At 51.5% G+C, this 23,178-nt stretch overlaps 7 protein-coding genes across 7 annotated transcripts; 5 read left to right on the top strand and 2 right to left on the bottom strand.

The window, feature by feature from the left end:
- Positions 1-268: 268 nt before the first annotated feature.
- On the top strand, positions 269-1,676 carry BDZ99DRAFT_461940 (metallophosphoesteras-like protein). Its single transcript, XM_033719731.1, has one exon. It carries the CDS (start codon positions 319-321, stop codon positions 1,348-1,350), a length of 1,032 nt encoding a protein of 343 aa, XP_033578956.1. The 5' UTR covers positions 269-318; the 3' UTR covers positions 1,351-1,676.
- Positions 1,677-7,853: 6,177 nt separating this feature from the next.
- BDZ99DRAFT_284942 (uncharacterized protein) lies at positions 7,854-8,675 on the top strand. Its single transcript, XM_033714039.1, has 2 exons — positions 7,854-8,358; positions 8,483-8,675. Exons 1-2 carry the CDS (start codon positions 7,994-7,996, stop codon positions 8,589-8,591), a joined length of 474 nt encoding a protein of 157 aa, XP_033578955.1. The 5' UTR covers positions 7,854-7,993; the 3' UTR covers positions 8,592-8,675.
- Positions 8,561-9,084, top strand: BDZ99DRAFT_284937 (uncharacterized protein). Its single transcript, XM_033714038.1, has one exon. The coding sequence runs from the start codon at positions 8,760-8,762 to the stop codon at positions 9,051-9,053; it is 294 nt and encodes a 97-aa protein (XP_033578954.1). The 5' UTR covers positions 8,561-8,759; the 3' UTR covers positions 9,054-9,084.
- A 502-nt stretch (positions 9,085-9,586) lies between these two features.
- BDZ99DRAFT_461936 (uncharacterized protein) lies at positions 9,587-10,780 on the bottom strand. The gene has a single exon (XM_033719730.1). It carries the CDS (start codon positions 10,687-10,689, stop codon positions 10,030-10,032), a length of 660 nt encoding a protein of 219 aa, XP_033578953.1. The 5' UTR covers positions 10,690-10,780; the 3' UTR covers positions 9,587-10,029.
- Positions 10,781-10,805: 25 nt separating this feature from the next.
- Positions 10,806-11,210, top strand: BDZ99DRAFT_284947 (uncharacterized protein). Its single transcript, XM_033714040.1, has one exon. It carries the CDS (start codon positions 10,921-10,923, stop codon positions 11,152-11,154), a length of 234 nt encoding a protein of 77 aa, XP_033578952.1. The 5' UTR covers positions 10,806-10,920; the 3' UTR covers positions 11,155-11,210.
- A 536-nt stretch (positions 11,211-11,746) lies between these two features.
- BDZ99DRAFT_519227 (uncharacterized protein) lies at positions 11,747-19,164 on the bottom strand (the record flags this gene model as incomplete). Its single annotated transcript, XM_033725385.1, has 4 exons — positions 11,747-12,127; positions 12,178-16,412; positions 16,994-18,363; positions 18,446-19,164. 4 exons carry the CDS (start codon positions 19,162-19,164, stop codon positions 11,747-11,749), a joined length of 6,705 nt encoding a protein of 2,234 aa, XP_033578951.1.
- A 184-nt stretch (positions 19,165-19,348) lies between these two features.
- BDZ99DRAFT_414649 (ER lumen protein retaining receptor) lies at positions 19,349-20,632 on the top strand. Its single transcript, XM_033716734.1, has 5 exons — positions 19,349-19,446; positions 19,525-19,583; positions 19,636-19,914; positions 19,981-20,243; positions 20,302-20,632. Exons 1-5 carry the CDS (start codon positions 19,425-19,427, stop codon positions 20,336-20,338), a joined length of 660 nt encoding a protein of 219 aa, XP_033578950.1. The 5' UTR covers positions 19,349-19,424; the 3' UTR covers positions 20,339-20,632.
- Positions 20,633-23,178: the final 2,546 nt, after the last annotated feature.

Here is a 23,178-nt window from a genome sequence, read left to right as displayed (position 1 = left end):
TTGAGCTACTGTTTGACTAACCGAAGACATGCTAGGTACAGTACTCCTCACAGTGATGCAGGGTGAGCAAGAATCGAGCCCGAGCAGCAACATGTCCGTGTGCCTAACCTTATGACCTAATACTGTGCTTACAATTACACCCACAATATACAAAGGTAGCCTTTTTAATTTTAGCTATTAGAGCTCCGCCTCCCCTTCCGGCCTAGCGCCGCCAACCTCACCCCATCCCATCTCCGTCTCCCCATTATCCGGACTCCACACCACCTCCCTCCGGGGAGCGTCAACTCCTCAACCACCGACAACGAACAAGCAAACACAATGAGCGACCCGCTCCTCGCCACCGCCGAGGCAACCGAGCACCCGTTCTCCGCCTCCGTTCGCACTCCCGCGAAACTTTACGCCATCTCCGACCTCCACCTCTCCTTCAAAACCAACCGGGCCGCCCTCGAAGAACTCGCGCCCCGCCCCGACGACGGCCTCATAATCTGCGGCGATGTCGGCGAAACACCGGGGCACCTGCGCCTAGCTTTCTCGAAAGCGACGTCGTGCTTCAAGCAAGTGTGGTGGGTGCCGGGGAACCACGAGTTATACACCCTCCCAAGCGAGGACCGAGGCGGGGAGGGCGCGGTCGAAGGACACGGCGGGGGACTTCGCGGGGTAGCAAAGTACGACGAATGCGTGCGGGTGTGTCGGGAATGGGGGGTATTGACGCCGGAGGATGAATACATAACATGGCCACCGCCGAATCCCTCGTCCCCCGGAGACGCAGAAGAGGCGGCACGACCCGAGGCTGAGAGTGTGCTCATCGCGCCTATCTTCACGCTGTACGACTACTCGTTCCGACCCGCGAACGTCACACTCGAGGGAGCCGTTGAGTGGGCGAAAGAGGAGGGCATCGAGGCGTCGGATGAGGTGATGCTGCACCCGGACCCCTATCCCACGCGGCAGGACTGGTGCGCGGCGCTTGTCGCGCGGACGTTTGATAAGCTGGATGCTGTCACGACCGCGAATCCGGATAAGAAGCTGGTGATTGTAGGACATTGGCCGCTGAGGCAGGATCTGGTTAAGATTCTTCAAGTGCCGCGGTTTTGCATATGGTGCGGGACGACGAAGACGGAGGACTGGCATGAGAGGTTTAATGCGAAGGTGGTTGTGACCGGGCACCTTCATGTGAGGAGGACGGATTGGAGGGGGGAGACGAGGTTTGAGGAGGTTAGTCTGGGGTATCCGAGACAGTGGAAGGAGGCGATGGAGCAGGGACTCGATGTCAACGACATGCTCAGAGAGATATTGCCGGGGCCGGAGCCACCAGCTGACAAAGACAAAACGATCTGGAGGAGGTTTGGGTGAGCGTGGGAAGAGAGGGAAAAGGATGCATTCAACTGCGCGTTCGGGGCATGCATAGGTGTTTAGGAGCATGGTCCATGTTGAGGGGTATGCGGCGTTTTGCATTCGTGATGGGGTGCACGGTGTTGCCGAATTCAAAGCGAGTGCAACTGAGGTTTTACGGGATTCAGGACTGAATTAAATACCCCAGAATATTTCAGATACGGTATGTGTTACTCAACGAAGATGGGTGGCGTCATACTCGCATTCTTGTATAGACTAGACATGCATAGTCACCAAGGCTCCTTGGTATATTCCAATGTTCTCTATTACTACTAACTATAACCCACATAGCTTCGTCAACTTTCGGTCATGTGATACTCGCCTGTATTCAATCTTCCACGGCTATAAAACCCTCATCTTTTCTCAACTTTTCTTCCAACGGGGTTCAGGAAGTTGCCTTCTATCAAAATAGAGCGTGGCACACTCCACATGGGCTTCTTTTGGATAAAATGGGATCGATCAACACAGCTCTAAGACACCTAGAGTTCGGGGATCGCGCCTTCCACAAACCGCGGACTGTTCCTAGCAATGAAGTGTTGTATGGGCGGTGCTGGAATACCCTCAACACTGCCCTCGATCTCTCTTCACGAACGATTCTCTCCATCTGTCTTCCATCGATGTTGCTTTCGCCCTCCATTTACAACGCTGCTCACCACCAAAAGAGGACCTCCAAACACTCCTTCCAACACCTCCATTCTTGAGCTCCTCTTTCGAGTTGCCCCTCATGAGCTTGTTCCAACACTCGATTTGATCACATGGTAAAATGGATTTGGGGTGTTGCTGGGCCCACGCGCATCCGAGCTTCTGAGATCTTGCTGCTCTCGCACCATTCGCGCTCGTGCATCCTTTTGCAGCACTCGAGTCCACCAAGTTTCCATGGTGTCCTTTCCTCGTCGATTTTAAGCCCCCGACCCTCCTCGCCGATGAAGAAAGAAGGCCCTCCTTTCACCGAGTGTGAGATTTTATACTCAATCTCGACAGAGAGGCACGTGCTCCCATTCCCTGCTCGGCCTTCTCCGATCGCTTCGAAAGTGTAGAAAGTAAAGGTAAGGCGGTCAGGAGTCCACAGCTAAGTCATGTGATCCCGGATTTCTTCCAGTATAAAAACTTCTTTTTGGACCTGGAGTTCTAATCTTTTCATCGGAGGAAGGAGGGGAGTTTGGGGATTAACAGTGTTTGGAACGTTGACTCATGGGTCGTGCGGATCAAAATGACATCGGCGAGTATGGGGTGCTGTGTCGGCGTTGTAAAAACCCACGACTGACAACATACATGACTGAGAGGAATGGGGGACTCAAAACACACGAGAAGCACACAATATGGTGGAGAAAAGAGAGGGAATAAAATCAGCAAGTGATCGGCTCGGTGGAGCTGGTGGAGGCTGGGAGAGGGAGCTAAGTACGCTGGCGATGGAGATCATTGATAGACCTTTACGGTACCACTTGGTGACATATACGGATGCTAGTCGGAACGAGGTTCGTAGGATGATAATCAGCATTATATTTGACTGAAGCGCCCAAACTGCACACCATCGCACTCCGCCTCGATGCCTGTTGCTCCCAGCCATTCGGACGCGGAACGCATCATTTTGCAGAAACAGAAAACAGCTGCCACCCATTGGTTGATTGGTTGGTCGATCGTTTTCGCAACATCCGAGCCTCCTTCCCGGACATCAAGGAATGGGGTCCAATGGTTTACAGATCTAGAGGATCGCCATTTGTCTGCAATGTGCTGATATTTTGCAACCCTCGATCCACCCCTCGCCGATGAAGGATGGAGGCGTCCGCAGCGATTCATTGACTTTATACACCCAAATGCTCGCTGACGAAGTAAAGTTACGAGTCTCACGTGTCCAACATCCCTCCTCCCTTGATTACTCCAAGTGTTGTCGGCACAATCTCATGTATCTCTATTTCCATTTCCGCGCTCGCTAGACATTGCTTCCCAGCCTGCAACTCCCATAGTCCGCTTCTCCTATCCCCTGAGACAAACAGCTCATGAGACCCTACGTTTTTCTCTTCCCTAGAAGTTTTTTTTATCTTAGAGCTCTAGTACTCTCCTCTTCTTGAAGCAACAAACTACGAGTCTCATCTTGAACACGTGTATGTACTCTCTCATACTATCGTCATCGCCTATCTGGTGTTCCGAATCCTAGCTCATGGATAATCCTTTCCATTGGCTTCTCAATAGGCTCTCTTTCAGCCTGCAGTTCCCGTAATTCACTTCCGTTCTCTCCCAACACAGGCCTCTCAGACCCCAGCTTCTTCCCCTCAGCCGCTAAATATAATTTCTGCGTACGATACTTCGATCGTGGATGCTACGCTGGGATCGATCTGCTACACTCTGCGCCCCGAAATATATCCTAATACTAGCAGGAGAGCTATGGCAATTACACCGATGCCAACTCCAGCCGTTGCGCCTATGGAGAGGCCCTGAATGGGGTTGCAGCGAAGCAGACAAGGTCGAAGGGGTTGAAATGCATGAATTTTGACTCGTGGTAGTGAGGGGGCATCACTAATTCGGAAGCTGGCGCGTTTGGCGCTCTTCTAGTGTAGTTGAATAGGCGGCGCTAGAAATGTCATGGCCGCGATACTATTCATGGAAAGCACCTTGCTGGTCGATGTCGATGTGCCTGATTCACAGATGATTGGGATGCTTACTAGTGAATCGCCGCTGGCATTCACAACAAGAGTAAATTGAACGTACCGACCCCGATGTTTAGGGTGATAATACACCGCAGAGTGACGCTGAATAGCGATGCTCGCTGTAGCATTGTTGCTGCAAGAATCTGCGCTTTTTGCACGGAAAGTGCAATTGAACTCACCACCTCTAATCACAACGCCAATAATACACCGCAGTGCGGTGCAGAACAGCGATGCTCGGTGTTCGATCGCCGCTGAAATCCACACTTTACACCCAAATAGAGTGAATTGAGTTTACCACCTCTAATCACAACGCCAGTACTACACCGTAGTGCGGTGCAGAACAGCGATAGGCGGCATTTAATTGCCGTGGAAATCCAGACTCTAAACATAAAACGGTGAATTGAACCTACTACCTCTAAATTGTAGCTTTGATACTACACCGCAGTGCGGTGCTAAATACCGAAGCTCGCTGTTGAGTTGCCGCTAGAAATCTAGCTTGAGAATTTTGGTATAAAAAGAGTGAATGAGATGTACTATTTCTAATCATTCCAGTCACACTACACCGCGGGGCGGCACTAAACAGCGATGCTCGTTGTAGCATCGCCGCCGGAGTCCGAGGTTATGACTGATGGTATGGAAAGAGCGAATTGAGCTTACTAACTCTAATCTTGAAGATGATGCTACACCGTGGGACGCTGTTGAATAGCGACGTTCCCTATATAATCGCCGCTGGCATCTCAGGTTATGGCTTCTAGCCCTGAAAAGAGTGAATTGAGATTATTATTCTCTTATATTGGCGGCCATCTTACACCGCAACGCGGCGCTGGAAAGCAATGCACTCAGGTTGAAATTGATGTGAACTCTGATTTCTATAGACGTCTAGCTAGTTGTATATATACTAGGGGAGGGAAGGGGGCCACCCCCAGGGTGGCGCGCTAGTAAGTTCAGATGAGCCCTGCACAGCTGAGGCTTCAGCTCGGTTCTCTACAGCTGAGATTTCAGCTGGGTTCTCTACAGCTGATGTTCGGAGAGTAGCTTTCTGGCATATGAGTTGTTGATCCTAGGTTGTAGTGCTGCAACCTGAGTAATGCTCGCTATTCGACGGCCGCCGGAACCCCAAAGCGTAGCTTCTAGTGCGAGAGAGTGAACGAAGTCTGCCATCTCTAATATTGTTGATAATGCTACACCTCTGGGCGGTGTTGAATAGTGATGTTAGCTGTTAAATTGCCGCTGGAGTTCGAGGCTGTCTTGATCAGTCTAGACGGAGTGAATATAACTTACTGCGCCTAATATTCACAGCCGATTCAACAGCGAGCATCGGTATTCAGCGCCGTGTTGCGGTGTGACATCGCCGCTCGTTTTCTATGTAGTAGCTTGTAGCCTAGAAAAAGTGAATATAAGTTACAGCTCCCAATCTCGGCGGCCATGTTATACCGCAGCGCGGCATTGAATAGCGATGCTTGCTGTTGAATCGCCGCTGGGATCCCAGGTTATCCAGGCTGTTCTCCTTATTTGCACAGAACGGGTGAACGTAACATACTACCTCCAACCAGGGTGGCAACAGTACACCGCAGCGCGGCATTGAATAGCGATGCTCGCTATTGAATCGCCGCTAGGATCCCAGGTTGTTCTCCTTGCTACCGTAGAAAGGGTGAATGTAACTTACTGCCCCAATCTTGACGGCAATAGCACACCGCAGCGCGGTGTTGACTACCGATGATCGCTATTGAATCGCCGCTGGGATCCCAGGTTGTTCTCCTTGTTACCATAGAAAGGGTGAATGTAATTTACTGCCCCCAATCTTGACGGCAATAGCACACCGCAGCGCGGTGTTGAGTAGCGATGATCGCCATAATATCGCCGCTGGAATCGTAGGCTATGACTTTCAGTCTATAAAAGAGTCAATTATCCTACTCTTTCTGACCTTAGCGGCGATGATGCACCGCGATTCGGTGGTAAGTAGCGATGCTCGCTCTTAAATTGCCGCTTAGATTCCATGCTGTAACTAAAAACAGTAATATAACTTGCCTCCTATTTTTTGCAAAGATGACACACCGCAGCACGGCGTTAACAAGCGAAGCTCGGTGTTATATTGCCGTGGAATTCTTATGTTGTAATTCTTAGCCGAGAAATAGTAAACATAGTTTACTAGTCCTAATATTGGCGGCGATGAAACACCATAGGACGGTGGTGAGTAGCGATGCTCGCCCTTGGATCTCCGCTTAGATTCTATGCTGTCACTTGAAAGAGTGAAAATGGCTTGTGGCCTATTCTTTCCGGGATTTATACACCGCAGCACCGTGTTAGTGAGCGAATCTCGGTCTTATATTGCCGCGGAAATCCCATGTTGTAGTTCTTAACCAAAAAAGAGTGAGTGTAACTTATTGCCCCCAATCTGGGCGGCGATAAAACACCGCAGAGCGTTGTTAAGTACCGATGCGCGCTCTTGAAACACCGCTAAACCTCAGTCTGTATGTCGAAAGAGTGAATGTAACTCACTACCCCTGATCTGGGCGGCGATGGTACACCGCAGTACGGTGTTAATGTGCGAATCTCGGTGTTATATCGCCGCGGAAATCCCACGTTGTAGTTCTTGGCCAAGAAAGAGTGAATGTAAACTATACATCCTAATCTTGGCGGCGATATTACACCGCACTGCGGTGTTAAGCACCGATGTGCGCTCTTGCATCGCCGCTGAACTTCAGTCCGTATGTTAAACAAGAGAATCTACAAGTGTAACTTAATGCCTCTGATCTGGGCGGCGATGTTACACCGCACCGCGGCGTCGACTAGGGAAGTTCGGTGTTGAAGAATGGTGAGCAAATCTTTCGTTTAGATATTTTGCACAAGAATTTAATGTGAGTGCGGGTTGGGACCGATATGGTTGTTTGTCAGGATAAGAACACTTTAGGGCATAGTCACGTGGTGTGTTGACCCATATGTGAACAGTGAGTGTTCTGAACACTACTGCTGGGCAAAACAAGCATATTCTCGTGACTGATGGTAATTTCCTTGAGAGGCTGCTATAAAGACATATAATCACGTGGCTATAGAACCCCTGTGGCATCCACTGCTCCCCTGTCGCGTTCCAGGTATGAGACAGTTTACGATGCATAAAATTGATTGGTCCATATAGCACTTTAATTCCTGTCTATCTCGAATCTCTTGAAGCCTTATGAGTATGCATAGAACGGCCAAAACGTACCCGGGAGTTTCTCCAGACTGAAGACGTATTCTAGCTGACTGCGGAGAAGTAAAGTTGAAGCTTCAGCCACACGCCATGACGTCGATTCGCATCCTTCACCGGCCGCCAGGCCACCACACCTCGTCCTCCCGCCTTCTTGCATCCTCACCACCAATCGCAACATTTACGATATTACCACGCGGCCGCGCACGCACGAGCACCCTCACGCCCTGCCAATTAAAGGGCCGTCTCGGCCCCGGAGGCGGTCATGCGCTCGCGGGAACTCAGGCAGGGCGCATCCCAGCCTGAAACACGGCCTGCAGTGAGTGGGCAATGCCGCGTCACAACGTCACAGCCAGAGGCGATGGCTGCGCAGAGTGAGTTTGAGTCGTAAGCGGGGACGCGCTGCTTTGCTGGCGGCGGGGGGCCGTCTGATGTGTGGCGGTTGAGGGGTGAATAAGAGCACCACGGTATAGTGCAAACGGCTGCGGGCATCTTACTTATGCAAGCTGCCTGGCCTCGTGTGACCTAGGTATCCTATCGCAAACCCGCCCATTTCCTGTTTTCTGCGCTTTTGTTGTCCATCTTGGTCGCCATCTTCTTTTCGTCGTTTCTTCCCCTCACCTTCAGCCTTCTCGAACGAAGACATAAGTCCTTCTACTCTACTTACTCCTCTACCTACTCCTCTACCTACCCCTCTACCTACTAGGAATCTCCTACGAGACAACAACCAACGAGTGGAGAAAGAAGCGCGACCAACACCACCGCCTTCACCATGGCAATCAACTACGCCCTCCCCCTCCGCATCATCCAAGGTGTCTTCGCCATCATCGTGCTAGGACTAACAGCCTACGTCGCAAACTGGTGGGGTGGCCACTGGCACCAGTTCTCACCCTCCGAAGTCAATTTCCTAATCTTCGCCGCCGTCTGGACGCTTCTCGCGCTCGCCTACCTCATCCTCGCACCGGCCCGCTTCCCGACTGCAGCGCACAAGTATGGAATACTGGCTGCCGAAGCGGTCACCATGCTGTTCTGGTTTGGCGGATTCATTGCGCTAGCCGCATTTTTGAGCGATCGGATCTGTTTTGGGGGTGTGTGTAGTGCGGCGAAAGCTGCGACGGCTTTTGCGGCGTTTGAGTGGTGAGTTCGACATTTTTTCATGACTTCCCTCTGTCTGCAAGGCTGGGTATGAAGTAAAACAGCACGGAGGATCTATGGAAAATGGGAATTCCATCGTAGAAATATGAAGCTAATCAAGCCACAGGCTCTTCTTCGCCGGCTCAACCCTAATGGCCGCCCTCCACTGCTGGCGCACGCGCAACACCGGTGTCACAGGCCACGACCCCAAGGTCGAGATGCAGCAGGGCGTATAAACCCCCAGTCTCCCCAAAGACTACGAAAACTGCTCTTTACCTGGAGTGAATTGTGAGATGACTACACGGCTACGGAAACTGGGCTGGGAATCGACCGGATGTGTCGTAATGGCGTTTATCATGAACTAGGGGGGACGCAGGTGACATCTACAAAGACTGGCTGCTTTGATGCGCTGCTGGAGGCTAGGTGTTCAGGATACTGGTTTGGGAGGTTTGATCTCCGTGATTCTACTGCGAGCGATACCAAGATGCGATTCATTTTACCTGCTACTACTACTTCTTGACGATTATTCTTCACTATCACTTTCTCCGTGCTTTAGTAAATTTTCTGTATTCTTTACCACTGATCTGCTATTGCTTCTCCGGTACTTAGCAAAGGAGTCTACCTCCGTCGCTCTAGGATACGCGGATGTGGGGATGATCGCATTACTGGACATCACTCGTTGCAAGGACTGTAATTGATATTCCGAGACAGTCCGTGTGCAGATATCTCCCGCTTTTTCACTCACTAAATAGAGGATTTTTCAAACCGCTTTCACGTCTATCTTGACACAGTTCTGGTGACTTGACTTTGTGAAGGTAGACGTGTGGCTGCAACAAACTTTCTTTAATGCCTCTATGGGGGTTGGAAGTCTAGCAAAACTCTCTGTACCTGTGGCTCGATGGCTGGTTCCCCGTGCTTGGGGTTCAAATTTTATGGCTCGATCCGCTAAAAGGTGTTGCTTAGGACTCGCGGTCGTGTACTGCGATGGGTTCGAGCGGAGTTTAGGTGCACGATTAAACAATCCCAACATACCTAAGTAATAGGCCAGTGGAGGGATTTGCGGCCGGGAGTAAGGACTGGAGATGGAGATAGTTAGAAAGTACTAAAGAGCGAAAAGCAAGACCTATAAAGTACTAAAGAGTAGAAAGTAACAAGGAGCAAAAAAGTACTAAAGTACTAAAGAGCGAAAAGTAAGACTTCGAAAGTACCAAAGAGCTATACCCCGAAAGTGCTGAAGAATTATACTTCTAAAGGTTGCCTATACTACAGTACAATCGCAGTGCTGGCCTTCCAAGCTCGTCAATAACCCTCTTCCTCTTTTTCTGGGTGTGAAGCTCTCCACCATTACTAGACATGTGCTCACCACCGCAACTCTCTCCCAACTCCATCGTCAGTTTCCATCCTCTTTTTGACACCCCACCCTCCCAAATCCTGAATCGGACACAGCTGCTTCGAGATTGATACCCGCTCCCATGGGTTCATCTGATCCAACGCACCTCCAACTCCATCGCCTTGCGCTTTCGCCTGAGTTGATCCACCACACCGTCCCCCATATGGGCCGTAGTGTAAACCGTTTTCAGTCCTTCCTGAGACGGCTTACGGGTGTATCTTAAACCACGATCCCTCCCCATTGTGTAGATGAGCTCAAAGATTCGAAGTCGCTCCGTGGCGGATCTATGCGTAGGCTTTTGATCCACCACACCTTCCCAAGGAATAGATGAGCTCAAAGTTTTGAGGCTTCTCCATATGCGGTTTTGTGTCGGTATTTGATCCACCCCATCTCCCCATCGAGTACAAGTAATACCAATCTTGAAGCTCTCCCATGAACGGCTCGTCTGGTCGATTCTTGGTCGATATCGAACAACCACTACACCTCCCTGCTCCGGTCATGGCATTGCTTGTATTGTCTTTTGAACTCCCTCCATGCATGCCCGACGAGTACGACTTTGATCCACCGCCCACCCACACCATCAGCCTTTCGATTTCATTGAATTTGAACCTCCTCCATGACACGGCATTTTGAACATTGCTACAAGACCGCACCTCCCACCACGTGGCCGTATCTGGCGACGGCTTTGAAACTTCTCCGTTGGTGACTATCAGATCTGCTTTTGATCGACCGCACCTCCCTCGTCCCATCGGAAGGTTTAGTAGCTTCTTTCGTCCCTCCATGTAGGAATTGATGAGGAACGTTTTGATCCGCCACACCTCCCACCCCATTGCCTTGGGCTTTCGGTGATTTCGAATCTCCTCCATGATTGTCCAGAGGTACAATGTTGATCCACCACTCCACCCCATGAATTGATGTCCTTTACTGTTTTGAAGAACCTCCATGGCTTTCGTAGAGGTACACTGTTGATCCGCCACTCCCCCGCCCACCCATGTAGGTGTAGAGTTTTAGGTTTGATCCCAACCCCAACCCCTCGCTCCTCTGAAGAACCCATCCAGCAGCTGTCCGTCAAGCCTTTATACCCCTCCAGCGAAAGAAATTCCAGCAGGTCAGGTGCCTGTCACACAACCCCGTACTGACCCATGTGATACCCACCTCTCTTATCCCATTTATGCATGCATCCCTCACCGCTCCCACACTTCATATCACAGATCACATCACAAACCGCAGCAAAGATACCAGTTTTCCCACCCATCACATTCCTATCTAACACACCCTACAGTTACACTCCCCCCAATCCGTTCCCCAAGAAACCCCTCGTTCCCCACTCTACCACACGCACTCCCCCGCCACCTCGCCAGAGCATTCCAGCATCCGACTTGGCAACAAAGGACCAGCACTCACGGTAAAGTATTCGACTTCAGCGAGTCAATATCGGGAGAAGTGTCATCCATCCGCATAGAAAGTATTAAAGAAAAAGGAAAACCTCGCTCGCCCATCGCTCAAAAACCCCGCCATCATTAAAAGAAGCTCGTGACTAACCTTTTCCATGCATCCATCCCATAAACCCGGGTTACTGTCCGTTCGTAGAAAACAAACGTCACACCCAGCATTGAGGCCACCATCCCAATCCCAGTTCCCGCCCAAAAAGAACCATCATCGATCATGACTGCTCGAAAAAGAAATTCGTTTCGTCCGGCTCCGGCGTTGGTCAGGAAGGAAGGAAGCATGAAAGGGGTAAAGTCCGCCAGCCACCAAAAAAGAAAATCCGCAAAGACAGAATGAAAAGAAAAAGGTCTATCCACTGCACAGAAGCTCCTCTCAAGGCGAGAGGTATCTGCCATGCATTCAATCTCGCTTCTCGCTGTGCGAAGTCCCAGCCGGCGTTTTCAGCGCAACTGTGACAACACGCAAGAAGCAATTCCATTCTCCACCCCCATTACCACTCCGTCCATTCTCTCTCATGCTTTCGTGAGTGTGTAGTGAAAAGACACCCAGCTCTCAATGTCTCACGTTCCTGCCTCCCGTGGCCAAGCGGTTGAAGTCATTCACCCTGTTAGCGAGCGCCAAAATCTTCCGCAACACCTGCTGACCAGGGCCTCTCGGCGTGTTGAACTCATGGTACGCCGCCGTCAGTCTCTCCGTGATGATCTGCATGATGCTCGGCACCACATCGGGCTGGAGTTCGGGGTCCCGGGGGTCGACGCTATCCAAGGCGGCCTCGAGCCAATTCAGCCTCTCGACGATGAGGTTGTTGAGTGGTTCAGTGACGACGACGGCAGAGGACAGGGCGTAGAGCGGGGAGATGGTGGAGAGGTAGTCCGGGTGCCAGCGGGAGAATATGGACTCAAAAAGAGCCGGGGGACTGGATGAGCGGATCCACTGCTTATGTTATAGCGGAGACCGTAAACGATATGGATGTGAGTACTTACCATCGAGGTTGCTTCACCAAATTCGCCCAATTGCAAGAGCCTATTGATTTCCTCCTCAGTCTCCTCGAGAGAGCTCCTCGGGGTCAGAGATTGTGGCTGAGACTTCGTGGGCGAGACTTCGGTCCGTGGAGCGGAGGTGGATGCAGAGCCAGGACCACCGCCATACGAGTGTCGCGCCTCTTCAGCAGTCCTCAGCATGTTAAGATGGAAGCTCTCCTGGGAAGCAGCCATGGATTGCACCGTTCCAGCAAGTCCTTGCACAAGCTTCGTAAGCTGCTCAAGTTTTTGGGCATCTTTTTGGCGCTGAAGATGAGCTTCTCGCGATTGCTCAGCGAATCGGTTCTCCATCACCTGGGTGAGACTGTTGAGAGCTGGGCCAAGGGTGGCAGAGAGCGAAGACGTGACAATTGCTTCGAAATTTGTAGTGATCTTCTTTGAAATAGTATCCGACATCCTGCCGAGGAACTGCGGATTCTGGATCTGATTCTGCATAATGACGCTCATAGATGGGAGAACCGCCTGGAGCTCGCCTGGAAGAGCGCCCACAATGGCCTTCTTGAGCGTCTGCTTGAGTTCCTTGTCGATAGTCTCGTTCACCGAGTCGATCAACTTAGGCATTAAGGTTGTCTGCACAGACTTCGTGATGATTTCATTGAAACTTCTCTCAACATTCTGCGACAGGGTTTCGGAAACCAAGCGGAGGATGGCCTCTTGCTTGGCAGAACCAGCCGCAACATGAGCGCGATTGTCGGTATCAATGCGCTTGTGAAGCGCCTCTACCTCCTTGGAAAGAATCTTCGTGAACTCTACAGAGATGCTCTCTTCGAGTTTCTTCACATCCGGCTGAGCAATTGCAGAGCTAGCAGGTGTAGGGTGCTGCAGAACCTGGCTGAGAAGTCGGGTGGCCCATTCCGGAGCCTCCGTTTCTAAAGCCTTGGATTTAGAGCCGTCGGAAGACGGCGGCAGAGGAGAAGGCGAGCTAGCGCTCTGTGCTGCTTGAGCATACGACGCAGAGGAAGACGTGGCCGTTGATTCCTTGACTTTGGCACTGGCCTGGGAGCCTTCGGTGTTCGACTTGTCCTTCTTCTTCTTTTTCTTCTCCACCTTCTCAACAGGCTTTTCAGGACCATTGATAATTGCAGCCCGAGCAGCATCCTGCTTACTCTCTACCTTGGCCAGAGTAGAAGCCCTCATAGCAGCTTCTGGCGTAAGCGACTGGTGAGTCGCTGCACTGCTCTCTTTCTTGACGCTCTCGCGAGTGGATCGATCCGAGCCTGGCTTGCGAGCTGGCGTTTCACCTGCAGCCGAAGTATCCTCGCTGACGGAAGACAGCTCGATCGATTTGATGGTTCCAACAACAGCAACACCGGCCTTCTCCGCATCGACAGGATACAAAGCTTCGCCGTCGTTCTTCCATCCAAGATCTGCCTGTCGAACAGCTACTACGCTGACGCCCTTGGATTGCATGACATACAACTCAAAACGGGGCTTATCTTGAGGCTTGGCGTCGTCCGGTGCAGAGCTGACTGGATCATTCAGCATCTGAAGACTCCGGAGCTGGCCCTTCGAGGAGAAGGAGTATTCGTGAATGCTAGTCATGATGGCGGTTGCGTTCACAGCCGGAAGGGGCCTAACGCTAGTCTCCTTCTTAGCTAACTGCGCAATGTACGATGCCTGGGACATTGGCTGTAGATTGTAACGTGGGCAAGAAACGTGGATGAAGAAGACGGAGTTCCTAGTAGGATGTCCGACGGCCAAGATCCCAGTCCTAGGATGGAAAGAGACACTGCAAATGGCGTCCGACTCCTTCTCGTGTGGAAGATTGATTTCCTGGACAGGTTTTCCAAGACCGAGATCCCATAGCTGGAAAGAATGGTTCTGCTTCATTCCCACCATAACATACCTCAAGGCAATACCCTTGACGCACGGGCGTTCCTTGTCGAAGAAGAAGACGGATGTGGGCCACGATTTAACATTGGTCGATGTGGTGTGGTGCTCCAAGATCGGTTCCCGGATCTCAACAGGATCGATCTCCGAAGTGATTTCGCCGAGGTGGTCCAGAGTCAACGGACGAATGTCCCAGAAGCGCATCCGACCGGCCTTGTCCAAGGACGCAATGACCGTATCATCCTCGCTGAAGGCGAAATCCTTTCCAGCCTTGCCAGTCAAGATCTTGAGAGGACGATCTTTGAGGTACGCCTCGGTGTTGCAAATCTGGGTTGTCGGATCCGTGTATCTCGGCGAGCGTGCGACGTTGGGAAAGATGATATGAATCGCCTTTCCGCGGCCTACAGCAAAGTACTCCGGGTGCCGGCAGCTAGGCTTAGCGCGCGTCTTCAGTTGTCCACCAGATGTGTTATCATCTTGGGTGGCAGCGGGCGGAAAGATGATGCTGTGGTCCTGGACAAGCTCAATCACATCATCTTTGGTATTCACAGCAGTCCAGAAGACCGCTCCATTGACACCAATTCCAAGGATGGTTTCAGGAGCGCCCTGCGATGAAGCGAGGTCGGCAGCTGGAGCGGAGCAGGTAGCAAGATTGAAGATGCGCTCTTTGTAGTTTTGGAACACCTGTCGGTACTGGCCGTTATCCTGGCGAATGATTCGGAAACCATTAGTCTTGCCTCCGAGAGCATAGACGATGTAGAGCTTGGTCGCGGTCACCAAGCAACGATCAATCTGGTCGAATTCCTTCTTCAACCTCGCAACGTCCATAAAAGCCGACGAACGGAAGGAGGGGCCCGACAAGCTCTTGTTGACCGTGATGGCAGCAAAGGCTCTCATGGGGAACTTGAAGACTTGAATCTGCTGTTCTTCATCCTTGGCCGGGCTGTCCTCAGCTTCTGCGCTCTCCCAACTGTCCACAACGTCGGCGTCGCCAATGTCGGCCTGGGCAACTTCTTCGACTACCTCTTTCAAGGCATCGGCCATTGGTTTCGGCAAAGCCTCTTCCATGTCGCGTCGAGTCTCGGGATCCTCCAACTCCTTCTTGATTGAGATTGCTGCATCCTGCATAGCTAACTCAAGCTCCTCCACTTCTTTCGCCTCAGCCTTGGCCTTTCCATTACCGTTTGACTGTTTGTCCGCTTGTGCAAGGGCTTCCTCCACTTGCTTGTCGACTTGTTCGCCGATGCCACTTACGGCCTCGGAAACCGTCTCGTGCGGATTATGAGTTGGGAAGTGCGAAGTCGCACCCGGTGAAAGCTTTCGGGTCTTCGAGGCGGGGCCTGAAACTTCCGATCCGTTCTCTTTGCCGTCTGCTCCGGACGACGCAGCCCTGCCATGCTTTGGCTTGAGTATTTCCATCTTGCGGGTCGGTGCAGAAGCGCTGCTGCTATCGGGAAGAGGGGTGCGATTGCGAGGTGATGCAGTGGTATTCGCACGTTCAGGAAGAGGAGTGCGGTTGCGGGGCGACGCGGTGTTGTTGGCGCGCTCAGGAACAGGAGTACGATTGCGAGGCGTCGCAGCCGAAAGCTGCTCGAAAGGATTGACGTAAGTGAACATAGAGGGCTTGGGCGCCGCCTGAGGAGCTTCGAAAGTCGAGTCACCGGTCTTGCTGTCACCGAAAACGCGGATGGGCGACTCAGTGTCTGCACCGGCGGGCCCAGAAGAGAATGTCTCCAGCTTCGCGTCTTCGTAGCCGTGCGTCGGATCGTCGACGAGCGTAGCCGTGGAGAAGGCCGAGGCTGATTTTCCTCCTCGGAGGGCAGGAAGGTCGTTCTGTGGAGGTTTGGGGTGATTGAGCAGTCGCAGCAGCAAGTCCTGTGGGGCCTCCGTCGCGGGTGGGGCGTGTTCGGCTCGGCCACTGGGTGCGGGTGAAGCGGCGGCCGACGAGCGAGACGCGCCTTGCGATGGCTTGCGCATGAAGGACGCAACCAAGTCGGAGGCTGAGGTCGTGCGACCGTGTGCACCCTGTCCTTCCGCCATTGACAAGTTCTGCACGGACTGCTGAGATGGTCGACGCTCGGAGGCGCTGGCCTGACTTAGAGCTCCAGGGCCATTGAACCTCAGCAGGCTGAGCAGGCTTGCCGTCTTGTCAGAGCTGCTCTGACCGGGGGTTGGCGTGTTGTTGACCGACGAATTTGGCGACATGACGGCAGATTGGTGATGAGGTTGCGGGCCGGAGGGCGCGGGCGAGTAGACGGGCGAGGAAACGGAGGGCTGGTGGTAGTGAGGAGCTTGTCCAGACGTATCTGGCGAGGTGACTCCCTGCTTAGCAAGGCGAGCAAAGAGCTCTGAAGAAGGAGTTAGTACAGTGAACAAGCGTGGAGGTCCGGAGCCGGAGCTGTTGAGTGAGGCTGTTTGGGGTAGTAGAGACATGTACCGTTGAGGTCCGCCATGACACCGGAATTGGCCGGGCCGCCCTGAGAGGATTCGGGTTGAAAGAGTACAGCAGTAGCAAGTGCACCTGGGCAGCCCGCGATGGAGATGGGATGAGAGAGTGAAGTGGTGGTGGTTGGAGGTGTGACGTTGGAAATTTCGGCGAGGTGGTTGGGCTGGGGCACGAGAGGCCGCTGCTAGCGTGGCCAATCGGAGCAAAGGGCAATTGATAATGCGGCTGCCTCAACGTCAATGTTGATTCAGTTTACCACAGACTTGATACTAGAGTGAGTGAGTTCGCGAATTTCGAAGAACCGGTGAGGGGCCGAGTAGCTTCCTTCAGCTTCAGTCTATCGTTGAGCGTAAAATTCGACTTCATCTCATCAAACTTGGAAACACAGAAGCAAGCTTATATCTACTAAGCAAGCATTGCCCTATCAAAAAGGAACAAATATCTATACTCTTAGGTCTACTTTACCGCTTTCCACCTTCTCACCATCAAATCCGACCCCAATGACTCTGAACTTGGCGCCAGCATCCCTCCTCAGTCGACCAACCAGCACGTCGCAGAGAATGTACTCCGTTGCATATGCCCGGCCTACGTCATCCCCATCTACTTCAATCGAAAAGTACGCAAAGGGGCCAGTGAGCTGGCTGTAGGGAAGATGGCGTGGTACTGATTGGGATAATCCCATGTTCTGATCTTGATAGTCCCACATTAGTCGGCGATGCTCCTCTTCATCCTTACCTCGAGTTTCAACTCGAATATTGACGATTGCGCTAGATAGCCGAGGGGTCTCCAGAGGTGTTATAGAAAGCTCGAAGATCTCCATGCCTACGCTGTGGCTGTTCATCGTATCCCCAGCTTCTATCAACAGAGATATCTCGGACAGACGAGGGCTATCAGGTATGCCTTCCGGAAGAGGATCCCTTAACATGATTTGTACAGTCTCTATCTTACTGCTTCCGCCGCGGAGATCTACGAATGAGTACTTTGAGCCGATCATCAGGCCAAGTTTTGTAGTTCCAGAGATCCGGTAATTCTTATAAGACATCCTAATCTGCAAAGTGCCATCCGCAGGCATATTGACAGTGAAGAGCCGCAGAGGACGCATAGTCTCATTGAATTCATGGTAAATGGCCAGTCTCGACGGATGGTCCAGAAGCTCTCCATGCAGAGATCCGTACATCTGATGGTCATCGTCCAGGACTGCGTGTCGATGGATAGAATGTGGCAAAACTGACTGCGAGCCAAGTTGCGAGTGTAGCCTCTTTCCTCCGTATACATCCTCGAGCTCAGGGCTATGTGATGCGAATGCACGGCTGAAGTTTGTGTAGAAGAAGGACTTTGAGCCAGCAGGATACAGCCGGGCTGAGCGTGTGACGGGATAGGGCTGCACTTGATGTGCAACAGGATACGATCTCCCGCCGTGGGGTTGATCATCGCATGGGCAATCCGGTTCTTCTGTCAAAGGTTCCCCATCCCACATAGCTTGTTCAACAGCTCTCCTCTGTTTGGTGAAATGCTCGAATGACCAAGCTGGAGCAAAGATGCCCACAGAAAGGCCCGTCTCAGCGAGTTTGCTTACGGCGATGCCCGTGTGCGTGCCGCCGCCGCCTTTCTCGGGATACGTCACTCGAAGGTTGCTCAACTTGGATGAATTTTGGGCCCAGACGTCAACACCAAAGTAGACGTTCTCTGGAAGAAATTCGTGCTGCTGAGCGAAAGCCCTCGATTCGACAGCTTTGTCCTCTGTCCAGCAGTAGTTTGTGAGTATCCCGTCGCATGCCTGTGTATATGGCAAATTTGCGAGAGACAAGCCATTTTGGTAGACAACTTTGTTTGATACAGTCAGGGCGTCATACCTATATTGAATTAGGCCTGGTAGGAGCAACATCCTTGTAGCAATGCTGAATGATGAGAACGAGACTTATCAAGACCACTGACCAAATAACTCTGCTCTCAGCACCCATAGTAGATCTCAATTGCCTCAAAAAAGACATTAGAAGATTGAGATCCCGCTCGCTTTTATCAAAGGGTTTCTCTATGTTAATGAGCCACCCATCAAATCCGTAGTGCTCAGCAATTGCAGCGAGCTTGCTGGCAAACGGGAAGTGTAGTTGGGCGCCTTCCGCATCAATGACAGTGCTATTCTCGAGCATCCGGTTATTTTCTCTGAGTGCCGGCTCAACTAAAAAGGTTCCGAGTACCTTTACTCCATTGCGATGGAGAGTGTTGGTCCAGGAGGGAGGAGGTACACAGACTAGTTTATGACTAAAGTATACGAATGCCTCCACGAATTGGAGATACTCGCAAGAATAGCTTTCTTCGTCTATGCCTACCCCTTGACTAGACTCATAGTCATGGTAGTTTCCCCCGTAGTCGTGGCATAAGAGGACGCTGGCTGACTGTGGGCTAGCACTGCATTCAGCTGGTGTAGGTCGGGGTAGGAGCGGTGTGTTAGCCCTCTGAATGTGATCTGAAGACCTCAAAGTCCAATCCTCAAGCTGATTGAAGGTATCGAAATACGTAAACCCCTTCAGAGCATCCAGTTTCTGTTGCGTGTATCTCTCTTCCGGCGTTGGGCCTGTGTCTGGGCTGGGGAAGTAATGCCGGAAGCCATCTCGAATTGGCCGAAGGATGTCCTTCCATCCATGCGTATTCATCCTGGGAAATAGCAATCCATGGTGGTTGATGACTTCCTAAACTTGCACATGCCATGACGTTTCAAGACCGGAGGCTTCATAACGAAGCTAGACAGTTTTGGTGAAGGGCCCGCGTCACTTAGCGGCTTTTTAAAACGCCCAAGCTCAAACAAACGTGCATCGTGTTCTCAACATCTCAAAACACCATCAGCTCCGTACAAACAGACGAATTCACGCTCAGAGACCTGTCCTATTGACCCCGTTCGCTCTCTACCGCCATCATGAATCTTTTCAGGTTACTAGGTACGTACAATCTTGGCGCAAGGCTGCGACCCACCCCTCCCCGTAGTATGCGACAGCTAGCTAACAAATACCACTCAGCTGACCTGTCCCATTTAATATCAATCCTCATCCTGCTGCACAAGATGAAAACATCTAGCGTACCTCTCCCTGCCGTCCTAATATCCCGCGCACCCCATTGACCCCTCACAGAGCGCATCCGGCATCTCGTTCAAGTCCCAGGTCCTCTACTTCGTAGTCTACGTAACGCGCTACATCGACCTACTATGGACCTTCTACCTCCCCAAAAGCCTTTACAATACCGTCTTCAAAATCGTCTTCATAAGCACTTCCGCCTATACCATCTACCTGATGATGACCGACTACAAACCCACCCACGATCCAAATCTCGATACATTCAAGGTCTCTTATCTGCTGGGCGCGAGCGCGATATTGGCAATACTATTCCCGTACCATTATAATTTCACTGAGGTAAGTTCAAATCTACCCTTTCAAGGACGAAGCGCAAAGTCGGCGGGTAGAGCTAATAAACAACAGATCCTCTGGTCCTTCTCTATCTGGCTCGAATCTGTCGCCATCCTCCCCCAACTCTTCATGCTTCAGCGGACCGGCGAGGCCGAGACAATCACCACACACTACCTCTTTGCGCTCGGCGCATACCGGGCGCTTTACATCCCTAACTGGATCTGGCGTACCATCGTCGTAGAGAAGCCTCAGCCGTTCTGGGACCCGATCTCAATTATTGCGGGCATTATACAAACGATTCTGTACTCGGACTTTTTCTACATATATTATACCAAGTGAGTTGGCGCGGATTCGTGTTGGCGTGTCAGGCTACTAACGCTTGTGCCTCACCAGGGTCATTCAGGGCAAGAAGTTCAACCTTCCGGTGTAATCAGACTGCCTGCACAATTATCGAGCACGACCGTTTATCCTTCACAATTGATCAATGAGCGATTACCTATTTTGTATCATAGATTCGGACACCTGCTGCGTAGCGGAGACTTTGGAAGGCAGGCTGGGATATGGAATAAGAGCGTGTGACATTTTCAACGGCGTATCCGGGATGCTGGAATGGCAACCGTGTCTGGGCAGACGGATGTTTGCCAGCTAGATTGGGTTGGAACACCCAGGGACGCAGGACAGATTGGGATTCGGTGGATTGGTACGGATTAGTACCAGGGTTCGCATACCCTCAGGAGTTCATGTAATTTACCCAATGGCATCACGAAAAATCTACAAAGTAAATTCGCAACCCTTTCCAGCCAAATTAACACTCAAGAAGTGCTGTAGCGAGTACTTCTTTAGCACCCCCGCAAGAGCCTAAACGATACAACAACTGACATCGAACAGCCTTACAGGTCGTAGCGACCTATTCACGGTTCACGAAAGGTGACCTCAGCCTCTCGAGACAAGACGCGCTCAAATGGTTGAAGAACCCACGAATCGAACCGCATCGCAACTTTTTAACGCACCTACGCGTCCTACCCGACGTGCTATATTTTCCAACACCCAATGTGTACACAACGCCCCAAAATGTAAGAAGAACTTCCAGATCGAACCGCATCACTACTTTCCCCTCTGCGTTCTTCCCGGCCTACCCTTACTCACCATTCACAACGCCCGCACGATGGCCCCAAATATTGCAAACACTCACACATCCGACCACCCTCCCCTTCAATCTACCTCATCTCTTCGATGCCATCACGAAACCAACCACAACCCTTCTCTATCAAACCCAATAAGCCATGTCACATGCCCACCCCGTGACCCTGCCTTGGCGAGGGTATAAAACCTCTCCTCCGCAGCCGCGACTCCATTTCTTCTGCAGAGATGGAGATTTGAGCTGTGGCTTCAAAAGAACAAGCGGCCGCATATTACAATGACTGTGGCCGGATCAAAATCACTCCTACCATGGTTTGATGACTGGGAGCGGGCGGAGTGATGCAACAAATGCGCGACTGAACGCTCTGACGGTGTGTGGTGTTGCGGCGCCGGTACCTGAATTCCTGGTAGTTCAAACTAGCGATGTCTAAAGCTGCATTCCCTCTTCTTCATTCTTTGGTGGTGTGAATAGGTAAGATGTACTGTTGCCTTCGGGATAGCTGGGCTATTGAAGAAGTTCGTCGATTTAGGTGCATAATTGATGGAATCATCAGATCAGGGACACCTCCCCACGACATTTGCGACTCTTTGGCATGGTTTTGCACACATCAATCCCCTCCAGAACGCGGGCACCGTGGTAGGATTTCGTCTAACCCTTTTTGATCCACCAACGTCTGGCCCATCGCAATAAATGCGTCGAGTTTTGATCCCTAACCCAAAGACCCAAGCACTCCTGTAGGACCAAGTCTCCGAGTCCGACAAGAAGAATTTATAGGACGGCGAAAGGACACAACACGTGAGGCACGTGAGTACCTGGCCCCGAGATCTCATCACTGCCCTCCAGCATCTCGTCCGCCACTCACCAAGCGAAAGGGAAAGCAACTGACTCTCACGTGGGGCGGGATCTCGATTCTCCCCGCCGAATGGCTAATATAGAACTTCCTCGTCCTCTAAGATTCCTTCTTCAAAGGGTTTGCGGGCTGGAAGGTGGAAGATCAACAGGGGAGACAAATCGGAACAATGCGGGAAACAAAATCCCCTGGCTCCTCGACAGATGGCTGGGTCGGGATTGGTTGCCTTTGCAAAAACCAAGAAAATAGAGCAGAATGGACCGTCTTCCCAACTTCACACGGTGCTGCCTCCTGTCAACAGCTCCACAAAATGAAGGACATTCCTACTATCCATAGTCACTCATCTACAGTAGTAAGGCAAGGTGACAAAGACCATCAACGAGGAGCAGTGTTAATCGGCGGGTTCGAAATCTCACTCCACCGATCCTCCATGAATGGGTATTGTTTCTCCTTTACACCAAACCCACCAGCAACCATCGCAAGGCCGCTTGATAGGTTGTTTCCCGCCAGAATCATGGAAGTACACATATTGGTATTTCGATCCTTCGAAGAAAACCAAAGCTCACTGGAGAACGGAGTTGCCATCGACGAGGGGAAGCTTTATAGGAGACTGGAGGAGGGGGGCACGTGAGACGCGTGAGGCACGTGAGCGGGCGAAGAGATGGGCAATCAGTTGGCATGGGAGAGCGTTTGGGAGCAACATGGCACTTGATCCTCACGTGGACGATGGGGGTGCTCTATTCCGGGGAGTATAAAGTCTATCGTGTTCTTGGACTTGTGGTCTTTATAGGCTGAGAATCGGGATCGTTTACTGGAAGAATGCGGTGTGAGAAGCAAACCAGCAGTCAATCAGACACGATGGAGGTCTGGAGTCAAATTGGGTTCTGCGCGCGTGATAGCTGTGGTCTTCGATTCCCAGAACATAAGAATGGATCAAAAGCATTATGGTGTCTGATCAGCTAGGAATGGCAATACTCTACACTATTCCTAGGATAAGGTAATGTGTACTGTACGGCTGCCATAGTTAGTAGCACTAATAGTTGATAGGCGGAGGGGATGATGTTTTGGCTATCATGCTGAACATTATCAGTGTGCAAGATGAATTACGCGCTCCAGCACATCAAGGTCGATCTCACCGTTCAGTTTCAAGACACATTCGACAGCGACCATGTTCTGCTCCGTTTCCAGGTTTGTTCTCCCACTTCTAGAACCATTGCAGGTTCAAGGGATCGATTTGATCCTCTCGAAGCAAACAAAGTACCTTTGCAGGAAGAACTCT

This window comes from Mytilinidion resinicola, assembly GCF_010093595.1.
Source record: "Mytilinidion resinicola strain CBS 304.34 unplaced genomic scaffold BDZ99scaffold_7, whole genome shotgun sequence".
Classification (NCBI taxonomy): domain Eukaryota; kingdom Fungi; phylum Ascomycota; class Dothideomycetes; order Mytilinidiales; family Mytilinidiaceae; genus Mytilinidion; species Mytilinidion resinicola.
The sequence above is the reverse complement of the archived record's forward strand: the minus strand, read 5'-3'. Positions and strand labels throughout refer to the sequence as shown.